This window comes from Equus przewalskii, chromosome 6 (genome assembly GCF_037783145.1).
Source record: "Equus przewalskii isolate Varuska chromosome 6, EquPr2, whole genome shotgun sequence".
NCBI classification, from domain to species: Eukaryota; Metazoa; Chordata; class Mammalia; order Perissodactyla; family Equidae; genus Equus; species Equus przewalskii.
Genome location: NC_091836.1, coordinates 6514467 through 6530531, shown reverse-complemented (window position 1 = coordinate 6530531; position 16065 = coordinate 6514467). Strand labels below are relative to the sequence as shown.

Genomic DNA, 16065 nt, shown 5'->3' with positions numbered 1-16065 from the left:
GAGAGCCTTGATGGGTGGAATGCACAACCTCTCAGGTCCCTACAGCAAGGATGCATGCCGCGAGATCCAGCAATTGGGGAAAACTCCTGCTCACTCAGACAAGAGCACAGTTTGACAGAATTATTTTTGTGAAGAGTTGAGCATTTTGAGCTAAGTTTAAAGGAAGAATAAGGCTATGTGCCTATAAAAAGGAAATACAGCAACAGAGGTAATAATCGACAGCAACAGAAAATTTCAAACCAAGTGAAACCAGGCTTTAAGTCAGACAAATCTCAACGTGACATGTGGTCCTGTCACTTACTACCAGTGTGATGGAATAAACCACTGTACCTCTTGAAGCCTCATTTCTTCACCTGCAAAATGAGGATAATAGTTTGTACTCTCAGGGCTGTTATGAAGATTAAATATTCTTGTCTGGCCCATGATACACAGCCACTGTTAAAAAGAGTCATAAAATATACTTTCACAACATCATTCTTAAAGACCACATAGCATTCCACTGTGTGGGCATACTTTAAATTATTGAATGAGTCCCTCGTGTTGGATTCGAGGCTGTCTTAAGTGTACTGATATCTTCAACAACAATGGGATGAATATCCTTGGACATAAATCTTCAGGCACTTCTATAATAATTTTCTTAAGATAATGTCTAGAACTGGAATTTTGGAACCAAAGGGGAGGTACCTATTGCCAAATTATCCTTCAGAAATGTATAACATCTTGCTCTCTAACTAGCACTACAGCCATTTTACAATTATTTTTAACTGATCTCACTCCCCGGGTAGGACTCTGGACCTCTCCAGACTCCCTCTGTTTCTTTTTGGCTGGGCTTTTCCGGCTACCAGTTACGCTGATCTCACCTCTCGGCTGCGGCAGTGGCTGCGGCGTTCATGGCAAAGTGTCGGATGGTGCTTTCCTCCAGGTACTTCTGCTCCCACTTGGTCATGTCGGCCTCCAGGGCCAGGATCCGCTCCTCCTTCTCCCTCACAAGTTCCATGAGGGCTGGGGCATTGTATTCCGGCATGCTGGCAGGTGGGCCATTTCCATGTTTCTGGAGAAAACAGGAGAAATGACATGTTGATACTGAAACGGGGCTATAAAGGAGACCACATAAACCTTGTCTGCATGGTTACCCAGCTGGAGCACACCTGGTTCACCCAGGTTGTCATCACGCTCTTGCTCCCTCTCCAGTATGGATGACCCAAACTCGGTGGAGGCTACCTCACCTCCCCGATTCCTCTATCTCATTTAATTCTCATGGAACTCTGTAAAACAAAGTCTCAGCTTTACAGATGAGAAAACCAAGCTTCTGAGAGGCTAAATGAACTGTTCAATGTCTCTCAGCTAATCAGCAGTGGGGTCAGGATTCAAAGTCAGGTCTGTCTGGCCATACAGCTCTGCATGACCATGAACGGAAGTGGCTCGTCCAACGTCCAGCAGTTACTTTACACCAAAAGCAAGAATGCGAACTAAGGATTGTTCTCCTGGTCTAGGACACTTTCTCCTGAGTTCAAGGAAGTGATGCCAGTTGTTTGCTTCCCTTGAGGCTGGGAGATAAAGTGTAAAGGCCAAGGAAGTGGGAGAGAGAGGCCCTAAGGCACAGGCTACAACGTGTCATCTGCGAAACTAATACCTGCCCTACCTAGAGGCCTGGGAATCATGGAAGATAAGGCCTACAGGAGCAGTTAATAACACTTAAAGGGCTAGACAATGACTAGCTAAAAGCAAAAAGCACTAGATCTAGGATCTAAGGGTAGCTTGTCAGTGACCAACATTTAAGTAAGAATAGGGTAGAAGTGACGTACCTTCCTCATTGACCTGTACAGGAAGGACTTGGCCTCAGGCAGGAGGACAAATGACCCAGTCCATCAGGATGAGAAGCTCCCTCTTGTTAGAAACTTTCCAAGAAAAAGATCCCACAGCCTCACTAAGCTGCCATCTATGCTTGTCAGTTTCTATCTAAATCACTTATGTTGCCGTCTCAGCTGGCTGATTTCTGCAGAATCCTCTCAACCCCACGTGAAACCACAGGGCCCCTAATTCAGGTCTTTAGGAGTTATTTAAATAAATGCAAAAATTTCAACATTCAAGCATACAGAGAGAGTACGGTCTAATGAGTAAATATACTGGCCAGAATAATGGACTGGGGGTCAGGCAGGCCAGCTTCTGCTGCCCATTCAGCCAGTCAACAAATATTTACTGAACATGTACAAAGTGCTGGGGATGCCACAGTGAACAAGACAGATAAAAATCTCTGCCCTCAATGTGTGTACCCGGGAGGAATGTCCTAATTAGCTAATGACCTTGGTCTGGTCTTTCAACTGCCCGGTGCCTCATTTTCCTCTTCCAAGAACTTTCCCCCTTCCCTCTTCTACCTCACAGCACTGTGGAAGTGAGATGTGAAAATGACTTTGAGCTCTTTGCAAGAAAGATAAAATTTTGAGTTCTTAAAAATGTTAATTTCCCTCCCTCTCATCTTTATTTCCTCTTTCACTTCCCCCCAGCTTCTAATGATGCTTAAGTACTACTTCCTCTCCCAAGGTGGCGGGAGATTACTTATAATAACAGAACCTGTTCCCTGGGACCTGCTCTTTCTGCTAATCCTACTGTCCTGACCTACCTTTTCCCCTCCCCATCTCTCAATCAGCCACACCCTGTCATCTTTTTTCAGCGGGACTGGGAAAGTTGGAGTAAGGAAGGAATTTGGGAGAGGGTACCGAGGATGTCCTATGCCTTCCAATAGCTCTGAAGGTAACAACGATAATGCGAACAGCAATGGTAGTTATTCTTTCTTAATCAATTGCTAAGTGCCAGGCACTGTGTAAGCACCTTGTGCAGATTTTATTTGTAGTTACAAGTATAATGTACATGTAATTCCTTTGCCCCATTTTAGAGACAAAGAAGTCGAGGCTTGGAAAGCCTACTTACCTAAGGCTACTTTTCTAGTAGGGGGAGGAGGCAGGATTCAACCCTGGTCAGTCCAACCCCAGAGCCCACGCTCTGAATCAATTCAAGATTCCACGTCACTCAGCTCACCTCCAGTCTACCCACCCTTCTGGAAGGTTCCAGGGAACTGTGCAGGAATAAGTGGAGCTCTCTAGGGAGCTCTTTCTTGTTAGGGGACTAGGTGGAGAAGTTCAGCTGTGTCCTGGCATTGGTCTAAGGGCAGAGCCCTAGTGTGGAGTGTTGATTCAACAAGTGCTCTAGGCTACTCTCTCCATGGTCCCTTCAGAATAATTCCCTAGGGGATGTGGCAAGGCAGTGTGGTCTTACTGCTTCGCTGAAGAGGCAGATGACTAAGGGCTTTGTTACAGTGTGACCTCAGTGTGCTTTCTAAAGGGGTCAGACAGATGCCTTGGTCACACAGGAGGGAGGAGCAGGGTGAGCATGGGCTTGCCAAATCAGGCAGGCATATGCATGAGCCGCTCAAGCGTGAATGAGGAGGAAGCCGATCAGAGAAGCCCCTTGATACCTTTCCTGGAAAGGCTGAGTTTCTCCAGTGACGCCATGCTCTGGAGTGGACTACAGTCGACGCTAACCATCCCTGCTGAGGGCCAGCAGGGCTGTGCTCGCCACACTAGCCCATGAGTTTGACCCAACTCTACCCTTTATAGCATCTGCAACATGGAACTAGTTAAAAGCAAGGTTTTAGGGAGGATTTATTTGTAATACCATTTTTACCTTTTCTGGTTATAGAAAAATGTATGCTCACTGGTAAAATGAGAAAATAAAGAAGTGTTAAAGGAAAAAATAAAAAAGAATACTCATCTTTTTAATGAGTAGGCAAAAGCAACAGGGAAATCCTGAGTGTCTTTCATTTCATAGGAGATAGATTAATACTCTCATTGGAAACAAAACTATAACATTACTTTTAAAGAGATGCTGAGCATCAAAGTGCCATTTAACCGTAAAGACTGTCTCTCCTCCTTTGGTCAGCCATATTATGTCAGCCATAAACAGCTGGGGATCTGCGATCAGCTCCCAAAAACAAACCCAAAATGTAAGCCAAGCAATTTCCCTGGAAAGCCTCAATTCTGAAACTTCTGTTCTCCACAGGTGCGTCTATATCCATCAGCAGGCTTTGTGTACAGCAGGAATGTTGTTTTTGCCAGTCTAGTCTGAGGAAATAATGGGCATGAGTGTGCATGGGTCTGAGTGTGCATACAGCGAATGTCCTCTGCGGCAAGAGACATATTTTTCAAATAATTCTAACTCCATATTTCTCCTTGGTACACAAGATAATGGAGCTGAGTCTGGTTCCACGGCACTCAAAATAGAAAATCCAAGGATAAGTAATCTAATTGTACAGTGTGGGTGGCACATTAACTGGAAAAGAACATTCTTTTTGGCTCTAAGTATTGAGATGTGCCCATTTTGTCAGCCAAAGGCTCGGAAGTATCTACCAGGTGCCAGCACGGTACCAGGCACCGGAGAAGCCTGCCTTCCAGTGGGGAGGTTGAGATCTCACTATGCAACAGAAAAGAGCTGAAGGTGCACCTGAAGTGTCAGGGAATGTGGCACAGGTTAGCAAGATCAGAAGTCCGGAGACAGACTCAGCCTTCCTTACGAGCTACCAACTAAGCCAAGATGGTGGGAGGCCGGGTGGGTTTCTTAATTTTCTGGGCAATCTCACTAACACCTCCTTCCCCAGCCAAGTACACACACCCAGAGGGAACTGTGTGCGCCTGCCATGAGAAAGGGCTGAGCTGGCCTGAGCGAATGCTTTCAAGTGTTTTCAAGTGTTTCAACCACAACCACTATGCCCTATCCAGCAGATAATTTCATGGAGCCCTGTCTTGCATTCCCCTGGTTCCCAACTTAGAGCACACCCTTCCCCAGCTGCAGAGAGGGCTCTGCCCACCACGCTGGCTGATGACACACAGCCCAGGCTCTCTCTGCAGCCAGGAACCTTTGACCAGCCTAGGATGGAGCCTAGCCCAGCTGCAGAGCTTTCCTGCAGGACTTCTCCCCTTGCCGAGGCACACGTGGACCCTGGGCTGGGGTGTTTTGTTCTGAGCTTATTGGAGGTGTTACATTAACAGCTGTTACGGGGAACCAGAAGGAGAGGCAGAAGGACTAGGAGCTTATGGCCAATGTTATATTCTAGGGATAGTCCTGAACTCCCTCCTCTCCTTTACCTCTGAAAACTCAGATGATCGTGTCCTACTAATTTCACCCCCTCTTACTCCCCCATGGATTCCCATTATCACCACACCCTAGACGATACCAACAGCCTTCAGGCTGGCCTCCCTGACTTCAACATTCACCCCTCCAGCCCCTCCTGATACCAAAGGGGGCTCTTCCCCAGTCTTTTGTATCATAATCCTTTCCCGCTTAAAAACCTCCCAGTTGTTGGCTCTGTTGACTACAGGAAAGTCCAGTCTCTCAACTTGACCAAATATCTTCCACAAACTGGCCTCTGCCCCCTCCCAGCCACCTCCTTGGGCATTCTCCCCCAGCCAGCTGCACCAGCTGTCTGGAACTCGCCATGCCATGTCACGCCTCTCTCCTTTACACATACTCTTCCTCTGCCTCTGATGTTCTTCCCCCGAATGCCCAACAAACTCATCTTTCAAAGTCCAACTCAAATGTCCTCCTCTGTGAAGCCATCCAAAGCCGCATTCCCCCACACCCAGCCCCCAGTGGTCACCACTTTCTCTCTGGAAGGACGTCTGTTACTGCAGTGAGTGGACTGCCTGGCTCCTCCACTGGCTGCTGTGTTGCTTTGCTGAGGACAGGGAGTTCTTGTTTCCCTCTGAATCCTCAGTGCAGAGCGCAGAGCCTGGCCCACAGCAAGTGCCCTGCTCCATAACGTTGGCCGAATGAATGTGTCTGATTCCATTGTCGGCCCCACCCGCAGTCCCTCACCTGCTGGGTTCGCAGCGCGTCCAGCTCTCTCTCCAGCCAGGTCCGCAGTCTCCGCTCCATCTGCTCTCGCTTCTCGCATGCTGACTGCAGCTGGGTCAGGGCCTGCTGCAGCTTCTCCACTTTCTCGACATATGCTTGCTTCTCTCGTAACTGAGCAGAGAGCGTAAAAAGGAACATAGAATTTAGACCAGTGATTCTCAAAGTAGGGGTGGAGGTGGGCGGTCAGATTACCTGGAGATCCTGTTTAAACTACAAGTGCATGTACCTTCCCTATTCTTACCCCTCAGGAAAGAAAAGATTTAGACAAAGGCCACCAGTTATACTTGAAAGGGCTGGGATGCTTGCAATTCAAGACCCTACTTGGATACCGGCTTTCAGTAATTTGTAAAGCTCTCAGCGCAATCCTTGGTTAACGCTTAATAATTATAGCATTTGCAGCCATTGGAAATGAGGTTAATAAAGAGTTTTTAATGTCATGAGTAAATGCTTATTTTATAATGTTAACTGGAAAATCCAGAATCAAAAATTATATACAACATGATCACAATTATAGATATCTATCTATCTATCTATTGATCTATATATTATCTATATAAGAAAAAAGACTGGAAGGAAATCAAAGTATTAACTGTGTTTATCTGTATGAAAGAATAGTAATTTCCCTTCTTTATTCTCTTCTGTACTTTTCAAATTTTCTATAACTATAAATTGCTATTATAAGAGAGAAATTATGTTTGCATGTATATATGCATGTGTACCCATCTCTGTGTGTGTCTGAATATAAACATTTCTTATTATAGATATTTGTGGAGTAACTTTCTCCTACAGATTTCAGAGCCCTTTATAGATGAGTAGTTGACAGCCCTGAAGAGACAACGAGGGCATAATGAAGACTCAAAAAACACCGTAACTGAGGAGATAGAAATTAAGGTAAAAACGATTTATGGAAATGTCCCATGAGCTACGGATTTAGAATCATGATCAACAACTTCAAATTCTTACTCTCAGACTTTGTTTTCTTCCAATTAGGAGTTTGGCCCCTGTTCATAAATCCCAGGCACATTTGTAACTTTCTGGGAATTGGCTGGTGCCAAAAATCAGGCTGAGGCATTTCCTTGATCTGGTCCTCGGTGAGAAGACACCAGATGCTATTTCCCGTCATCCTGCGCTGGAGCGTGTAGATGCCTTGCAGGCAGCTCAGATCCTGAGTTCATCCCATGATTGCAGTGGCAAGTTGGAACACGCCCATGATTTAAGAGCTTGCTGCGAAGGGTGGATTCTGAGTTAGCAGGCAGCACTGCCAGAAGCTATGCCTATATCCCAGCCAAGGCCACCAGAATAAAATGGAGGTGCTTCTGCCTTTTCCAGTGGGGGGGTACAGCAACATTATAGTCTTTTCCATACCTGCCCTTGAGATCAGTTTTCCTTTGGCTCTTTCATTCACTGTGTTTTCGACTGCTTGATTCAATTTAAAAGACATATGAGGACCTACTAACTGCAGGTTCCTACGTTAGAAGCCTCATCCGATCAAATATTCTGTGAGTACCATTCATAAACCACTTACCACGTCCTAGACTGTATAGTTTTCTGAGTTTGCAGCCACTAGAATATAAGTGCCATGAGATTTGTCTGTTTTGGGCAGAGTGCACAGTGTGTCCCCAATGCCTGGAACATTACCTGGCATACAGTGGGTACTCAATAAATATTTGTTACATGAACGAATTAATATTATTCCTAATCAGTTACAAGATTCTTGAAGGCACAGATCTCTCGCATTCATCTTTGTATCAGCCTTAAGTTTAGCAAGGAGTATATATGATGAGGGTGATTAATAATAATAATAATTATACCAGTCAACATTTTTGAAGCATTAGCATGCCATGCTTTGTGCCTTCTATGCAATATCTTATTTAATCCTCCCAGTAACAGTAAAAGGGAAACTACTTTATTATCTCCATTTAAGAGATAAGAAAACTGAGGACTGAAGGGTTTGCTCAAGGTCACAGAGCTGACAGATACATCCATCCTGGTGTCCGGCTCTCGAGTCCAAGCTCTTACCCATCGTGGGAAGTTATGGTAAGCACTCAATAAGAGCCACGTGAACTGAATTAAAACCCCTCACAAGAAACTTTCATAACAACAAGGAGTGATAATGGAAGGCAGACCCATGAGACCTTTTGGAGAGGCCACACACAGTCAAAGATCTTATATAAATACAAGGACAAGACAAGATCCATAACGGTGATTATAAAGAACCTGCCTTCAAGGAGTTCACAACTTTTACTTTAATAGAAATATTAAAATGAAAAGATTTAAAAAATTATAATTTTCCTTTGCTCCACACATGGTGATGGAGCCCCAATAAGTGATTTCACTTATAATGATAATAAGGAGTGCTGGCCTCCCTTCCTCAGAGCACACCTCCTGCCCTTTAGCAGCTAAGGTCACTTTCTTCAGCAAATGTTTTCTGACTTAGTGAGTTCCTCACTGGCAACAAGGAAGATGCTCTGGGGCTATTGCCCAGGATCCTCATGCTAGCATGAAAATTGTAGTTTCGACATAGAACATGAGGGCTTTAAAGGGCTTCTAATGGACAAGACCCTTGTTGACTTAACGATCTTCCTCTTTAGCTGCTTTAACCTTGAAGTTGAAGTTTGCTGAGACACCTGAGTTACCCGGTGTCAGGAGATCTTTTCTGAAGGAATAGCTTTTTACTTTCAACAGCAGTTGGATTAATTAACAATAGTGTTTTCTGTGTGCCAAGCACCAAGCTAAGTACTTTGTGTACAATATCTCAGTTACGCCTCTTCTAGACTTTGAGCTTCTACTTTCCACAATGGCTCTGCTCAGGTCAGCCCCTCACAACAGGGAGGCGCCCACCCCCGGGAGCAGCTGGATGGTGTGGGGCAGCAGGCTCCTGTCTACCTGGCAGACCTCTCCTCCTTTATTGACACTGTGTCTACAGCCTGAGTCCCCTAGAATGGGCCTCAGACGTGGTCATTCTACTTCTGCAGTCAGGCTTAAAGGGAAAGTTCCCCTCAAAAAACTTAATCTAAAGGGTTAATTTCATCAGAAACCAATAAATCCATAATGCTTGAGTGGGATCAAAATCTCCTGGAGTGGGGGGGGGGGGGGGTGGGTAGTGGTGGTCATTGCACAGCTGAGCCAACTTCTGGAAACTGGAGACAGGTTGGCCGAATGCCACCCCTACCCCACCCTCATGAGAAGACTTTTGCCCTTTTTTATGCAATCGAGAGCCCCAAAACACAGCAATTGAATTATTATTTTTGTTATTTTTTCTCTAAAGGCACCAGTGGTTTTTAATCCTTCCATTTATTTCCAGCCCTGGACACTTGCCCATCAATGGGCTGTAGGCTGGGTTTTAGGCTAAGAGTGAGCTCTTTCACGTATGCCTTTCACACTCTGCCTGACTCTGGGTTGGATACACTTTGTTTTTTGTAATTTTCTTTTGGGAAGTCTTCTACATCCCTCCTCCTGACTCACCTCCTGGGAGTTGGATCTGGTTAAAGTTTCAGGGTTAGGAAAAGGAAATGGAGGCTCCGGGGTTCTGCCTCCCCCTCCCAACCTCCGGCGCTCTCACCTCCTCTTCCAGCTTGATGACCTTGGCCTGGGCATTGCTCAGAGCCTGGTCCAGGATCTCAATGTGTCTCCGGTGGTCCTCACTTGCAGTCCTCACTGCTGCTAACTCCATTTCTAGCTTCTCCTTTTCCTTCAAGAATTCTTTGTCTAGAAGGGAGACAAGAACAAAACTACCTCTATCAGAAAGTGCTCACCCTCTGGGCTCAGTGCCAGTCTACATCTGGCAAGGATTAAAAATAAAAAGGCATGCAAACAGGAGAGGGTTGAATTTCTGCTTTTGCTCCCTCTTAATAATAGCAGTGGTGTGTGAGGTGAAGATTTTCTTTAAAACCACTGTTAACTCTAGACGCACTCCAGGTCACAGTTCCAAAGATGAATGGCGCACAGAGAACAAGTGACCTCGTGTTCTTAATAACTTACTCCTGTACAACGCTTATTTTAATGCTTCCAATTAACCTCGTACCTACGATTTCACTTTATGCTCACAGCCTTGCCTGCTTCCATCTTCCAAACTGGTGATGAAAGGGTAGGCAATACTAACAATAATACTAATATTCTCACTCACAGAAAAATGAACAAGGTCCAGAAGGTTAAGCTCTGGACCTAAGGCCAGATAGCAGAGGGCAGCTTCAACCCAGCCCTCCAGTCTCTGGCTGGATCTTCTTCCCAAATAACCTGCCCCACATTTTCTTCTAGCTCTGTTCAAGAGAAGAAAGGGACAATGCTTTGGACTTGGGGAAACTGCTTTCCTCTCGTTCAATGACAATGTAATTGATGGTGATCACTGTGTTGCACATGGAGAGCAAAGGCTGCTGCGCACTCGGTGGCTCCCACACCACCTTCCTACAGACTGATTACCATTTTAGCTGAAGCAGGCAGGGCTGATAGTGTCATGGGTCAGTGTTATTTATCGAAAACATTTTCCTGCTACAAAAGCAACACATTTTGTTTTAAAAATAAATTAGAATATGTAGATATGTTGTTTATAATATAGAAAAACTCAAATGGACTTCATGTATAAGATTAAGGGATTGATTATATAAACTACTATAAACCCTACAATAGAATAGGATGCAGCCATTAAAATTAGAGAATGTTAGTGACATGGAAAAAAATCTCCATTATCGAAAAAAGGTGGTTGTAAAACCCCACGCACACTATTCCGTATTTGTAGAAAACAGGGCATAAATACAACAGTAGCAGCAACAACAATAGTTAGAAACTGATTTCTATGTGCCCAAACCATTAGAATGCCTCATATGGGTTATCTCAGTCCTCCTAGCAACCTTCACGGAAACAGAGAACACAAGTTTGGAAGCTACACCAGCATGTGACAGTGGTTTCATTCATTCATGATTTCCTCATATAGTCATTCATTAATTTAATAAATAGGATCAAAAGTTAAGGACCAGCCTTATGGGCCATGAAGCAATAGAAAGAATACTGAGCTTAAGGAGCAGAAAAATGTGGTTTTGAATACAGGAACAAGAATAAATAAGACACTTTAAGGCTGCAAATACCCAATGACAAACTCACAATTTTAGAGCCGGAAGAGATCATAGGAAACATCACCACCCGGTTCCACCCGCTTTGCTTTATGGGTGAAAGGAAAGGAAAGCCCAGGAGCAAAGGCACTTGTCCAAGATCCCCCGCCAGCTGGGGCTGAGCCAGGGCCAGAATCTGGGTCTCCTGATGTCCCACTACAGCGTCCTTCCCACTCGACTGCACTGCCCTTGCATTGTGGCTTATGTTGTTGGGATCGGAGAGCAATGGAATGGCTTCGGAACTGACAGTCTGAATGAGTAGACTTGTAAAGCTAAATAGTGGCTGTGCTGCCTAGAAACAATGGCACCCTCTGGAAACAAAATGAGGCCACCAAGATCCTGACCCAGCACAGAGCATTACTCTTGGGTTCTTTATGCCCCACCACAATGACCAACTGCCCCTCCCCACTCACCCCCCACCCTTTCTCCTTTCAGTGGCATTTGAAATGCTGCCTCTGAAACTTCCTTCCTAGTCCATGGAGAACGGGCATGCAACAGGCCTAAACAAATGGGTCAGTATCAGCCCACTGGCTCTGGGCCCATTCCTCCACAGCCCTAAATGGACCAGAGCATTGCACTCTTTCTGTGCAACGTCACCAACATTTGAGCACTATCTTCCTGGGTCTGGACAACATCTCAACAGACATCATGCCCACTGGCCTCGTCCGGGCCCTGGAGAGTACCTAGGAGTCACTCAGCAGGCATGCCTGGAATGAACCACTAGATTTCAGAGCTTCTACCTGGATATCACCTAAGCATAAAAGTTCTCTTTGTTGCTGGCAGCCAAGGACACTGTGATTTTGACCAGAAGCAGTAAAATGACAGATTGAGCTCAAGACTAGAAGCCACAAACAGAGCTTCGTGCAGTTTGCAAACTAATGATCATAATTATTGCAGTGTCACAATGACAACTTTTTAGATTTCCGAATTAACAAACACCCCTCCACTCCAACACACACACTGGATTCTAGCATTTGCTATTTCCTTGATAGGCAGTATCACATTGTGATTGAAGAACGGACTTCTGGGGCCGGCCCCGTAGCCAAGTGGTTAAGTTTGCACACTCCACTGCAGCAGCCCAGGGTTTCGCTGGTTCAGATCCTGGGCACGGACAGGGCACCACTCATCAAGCCACTCTGAGGCGGCATCCCACATGCCACAACTAGAAAGACCCACAACTAAAAATATACAGCTGTGTAACCGGGGAGCTTTGGGGAGAAAAAGGAAAAACAAAATCTTTAAAAAAAAAAAAAGAAAAAAGAATGGACTTCTGCATCAGAAAGACCTGGATTCAAATCCTAGGTTCACCACTTTCCAGCTCTGAGGCCTTGGGCACAGTATTTAACCTTTCTGAGTCTCAGCTCCCTTGTGTATCAAATGGGAATGATAACATCTACATGATAGTGTTGTTGTGATGACTGTTGATAGAGATGATGCATAGAAAGTATGAAAGGACCTGAATATTCAGGAATTCATCTGTTTTGATCATTATTGATTCCCTGAGCCTAGATCATTGCCTGGTTCAATATATATTGTTGAATGAACAAATGAATCTCGACTATAGTTCAATGCCAACTATATAATAAAAGGCAGCTCTCGTTAGCTATTAGGTATTTGGTATCCTTGTGGTCTCCCGACAGCATCTGTTATACAGCTGTCCACTCCCCCTTTGAAGCCACCACTCATCAGATGGCTGGTACGGACCATGGACATCCCTGGTTTCCTTCTCTACCCAGGCTCCCTGAACCTCCCAGTGTATACCACAGGACAAAGATGTGGGTGGGTATTGGACAGATTCCATTAGCTCTGGTAAGACCCTCTGAATCATGGGTCAAAACATCCCTGTCCTGAGTTTAGTGACCTTAGACTTCAGACTGCAACCATATCAGTTAGTATCAGTCACACTGACTCAGAACTCCTCATTCACTGACAGAAAGCAGTGCTCTCAATGATAAAGTTTTTAAAAAGGCTATTTATGACAATAGTGATAATAATAACAAAACCTGCTCATGTTTGTTGAATGAGTGCTGTGTTCCAGGAATGGTGACTTGTATTATTCCCTTTACATTATTTCCTTTAAGTTTACTGTATGAGGTAGGCACTGTTATTATTCCCATCTTCCAGCTGAGGAACATAACACTAAGAAAGGGTAAGTAACGTGCCCACAGAAGTGATGCTCATCAGTGGTAGAGCCAGAACTTGCATGTGCATCTCTAATGCATGTTCACAAGCACGGCTCTAGACTGCCTCCCCTGTGCAAGTATGGAGAGATGAAGAATTGCAGAACAGAAGCAGAAAGTATAGCAGAGCTGCACTGTAACAGAGCTCATGATTGCACAGATTCATGTATGTCACGGGTCATATCATATTTCTCAAGATACGGCAGTTACATCCACGTGTGTATCCACTTGCAAATATTAATTCAGCATCTACTACATGGAGGCATCAGAGTATTGGGTTCCTATCCACCTTGACCACTCATGGTTTTCTGACTTTGGAAGTAAATGAACCTCTTTGTGCTTCAGTTCCCTTGCATTTAAAGTGAGGATCACAACAAAACCTACTTCAAAATACAAATAGTAAGTACTCGGTAAATGTCAACTACGATAAGGCTGTGGTTATTGTTGTTGTTCTGAAAAGTGACAAATTCTGCGGCTACAGGTGAGGAGGATGTAGCAATCTGCTTTGAATCGGGCGGGAAGAGAGGAAGGACATAGGCAAAGGCCACGTGACCAGTGGCTCTAATAGATGCTTGCACAGGGTACTATGAAAACACAAGGACATCTAATTCAGGGCGTGAGGAGGAGACGATGTCAAGGCAGTGAGCCTATGAGGCAGGGAAACTGTGTCCCTTAACTCCCTGGAGACACGGGGACTGAGGCGTGTTAGAGCCATCCTGAAAAGTCATCTCTTGGGAGATGCCAAAGGACAGTCCCACGAGTGAAACCACCTCAAAGGAAGGTCCCTTGAGTTTACTGTTAGCTAAGCCCCTTGGGAGGGATCTCAAGAAAGAACAGCCCCACACTGAATTTTTTGGTTGGGCTCCAATGTATATACTAAGAATTCCTAGAACAGGCAAGTTGACACAAGGGAACTCTTGCCCAGAATGGTCAAGAATGTTTACTCAGTGGATATGAATTACCCTGAACTGCATGGAACAGGGAGTTGTTTAGCCTGATGGCTCGGGTCCCATTTACACAGAGGATGTCTGCTCATACACTGTTTACTCTGGAAACCACAGCGATGGCATGGGCTTTGTAGCCAGGCCGACCTGGTTTAATTGTGGCACCTTCACATACTAGTTCACCTTGGACACGTGGCTTCACCTCTCTGAGACTCCATCTCCTCAAACGGAACTAACAAGGTCTATTTTGCAGGACTGTTGTGAAGATTAAAATGACTACCTGTAAAATACTTGCCATGGGGCTTGGCACATAACAGATAATAAATAATAACAAGAGCTAACATACATTACTGGGGGTTACCACGTCCTGGGCACTGTGTCTTGAGCTTTACAACAGAACCTTATTTAATCCTCCTAATAGTTCCAATTGTCAACTAAAAAAATTGAAGCGAAATGAGCTATGATACTTGTACAAGGTCAAATGGTGGTTGCTTGTTTGCCTCTACCCATAGGCTAGACTCTTCTTAGAGGAAAGAGCAGAAGTGGATGGAAACTAGCACTGGGCCCAATAATTCAAAGAAGCTCCCTTTCCATCCTACCCTTCTCCTTTGCCATTCTGGGTAAGGTTCGAAGTGGACAGTCTGTTAAAATTGTTTCTGCAATTACTATTTGAGCACAGCTTAATTGCTGGCTGAACTACGGGATGGTGGACCCTAGTAACCTCTGTTAAGAAATACCGAGAGTGGAGTATGTGTATGAGATCTGACGGTGGGGGTGTCAGGGCACTGTGTGCTGCATTTCCAGTTTTTAATTCAGTGCTCCAACTTAGAGCTTGAGCTCATGAGGCGCACAAAGCTGTAACCTGGCCCTTCTCAAGTAGGAATTAATTTCTAGGCCTTTCCTGATACAATGGGTTTTTGATGAGTTTTCCCCTAAGCCCGATACAGCTGGAGGGATGGAGAAGTCCAGCTGCTGCCAACCTGACCACGGGGTGACTAACTGACCGGAATGCTTGGAAGGTAAAAGGCAGGTCTTCCTCGCCCTCTTCTCTTCTTTCAGCCGAACTATGGTTTGACCCCTTAACCAGATGGTTCTTTGGGGATTTACGTCTATGCTGGAGTATGTGTCTGTGTGTGTGTAGACATAAACACAGACTAAGCTAATTCTGTTCAAGCTCCAAATCCTGTATGGCTTGCACAGCGATGCACTCTGGCCCTTTTGGCTGTGGTTCTGCAGTTATTTCCCTGGCACTCCTCAAGGAAGGTAGTTGTTGCCTTGGATGTGGGAAGAGGGAATGGTGCTGGCAAAGGTAAGGGAAGAGGAGGCAGGCACAATCCAATTAACCTTCTCCCAAATGTCAACGATTCTCTGAAGTGCCGATGACTAGAAGTCTCATTTGACTGATGAGACTGATTTTAGGAGTACAGTCTCTGGGACTCTCTGAGTGAAGAGAGCTTAAAGGACATTACCAGAGGACAGGCCATAGGCAAAGGAGAGGCTGGGTAGGGAGGCTGAGGAGAGACGTGGCTGACAGTGCCCAGGCCCTCTGTCTACTACAGCAGAAGCCCCATGTCCAGCACTAGCGGTCACTGGGAGAGGGCCTGAAAGAGGCCCTAGCCTAGAACTTTCTATGGAGTAGACAACTTTCATAACGTCTGCTCAGATAACACTCCATTTGGAAAAGCTGTCTACGACGGTCCTCCATCCCCAGGGCTAAGTTCTGGTAAGCAGCCAGGTCTGCATTTCGAAGCCCTTGTCATCTGCCCCTTCTCACCACTCCCCATTTGATAGGGGATCAAACATGAAGGGCCATAGGACCCAAGCTAGGTCAATCCGAGTCTCTCATTTGAGACTATGTAAGTGGGAGCCTGGAGAGGTGGTGATGCAGATGTGGACAGGCAACCAACCTAGCTCTTAGGCTGGCAGCCA

The 16065-nt window shown here is 45.3% G+C and overlaps 1 protein-coding gene across 27 annotated transcripts in view; it reads right to left on the bottom strand.

The window, feature by feature from the left end:
- The window catches only part of AMOTL1 (angiomotin like 1), a 154382-nt gene that overhangs the window by 16459 nt on the left and 121858 nt on the right, over positions 1-16065 (bottom strand). For all 27 annotated transcript variants that reach the window (XM_008513753.2, XM_070622903.1, XM_070622906.1 and 24 more), the window contains 3 exons: positions 9470-9615; positions 5869-6018; positions 861-1051 (listed from right to left, as the gene is read on the bottom strand). In XM_008513753.2, the coding sequence (XP_008511975.1) occupies positions 861-1051; positions 5869-6018; positions 9470-9615 (487 nt within the window). The remainder of the gene's footprint in view (positions 1-860; positions 1052-5868; positions 6019-9469; positions 9616-16065) is intronic.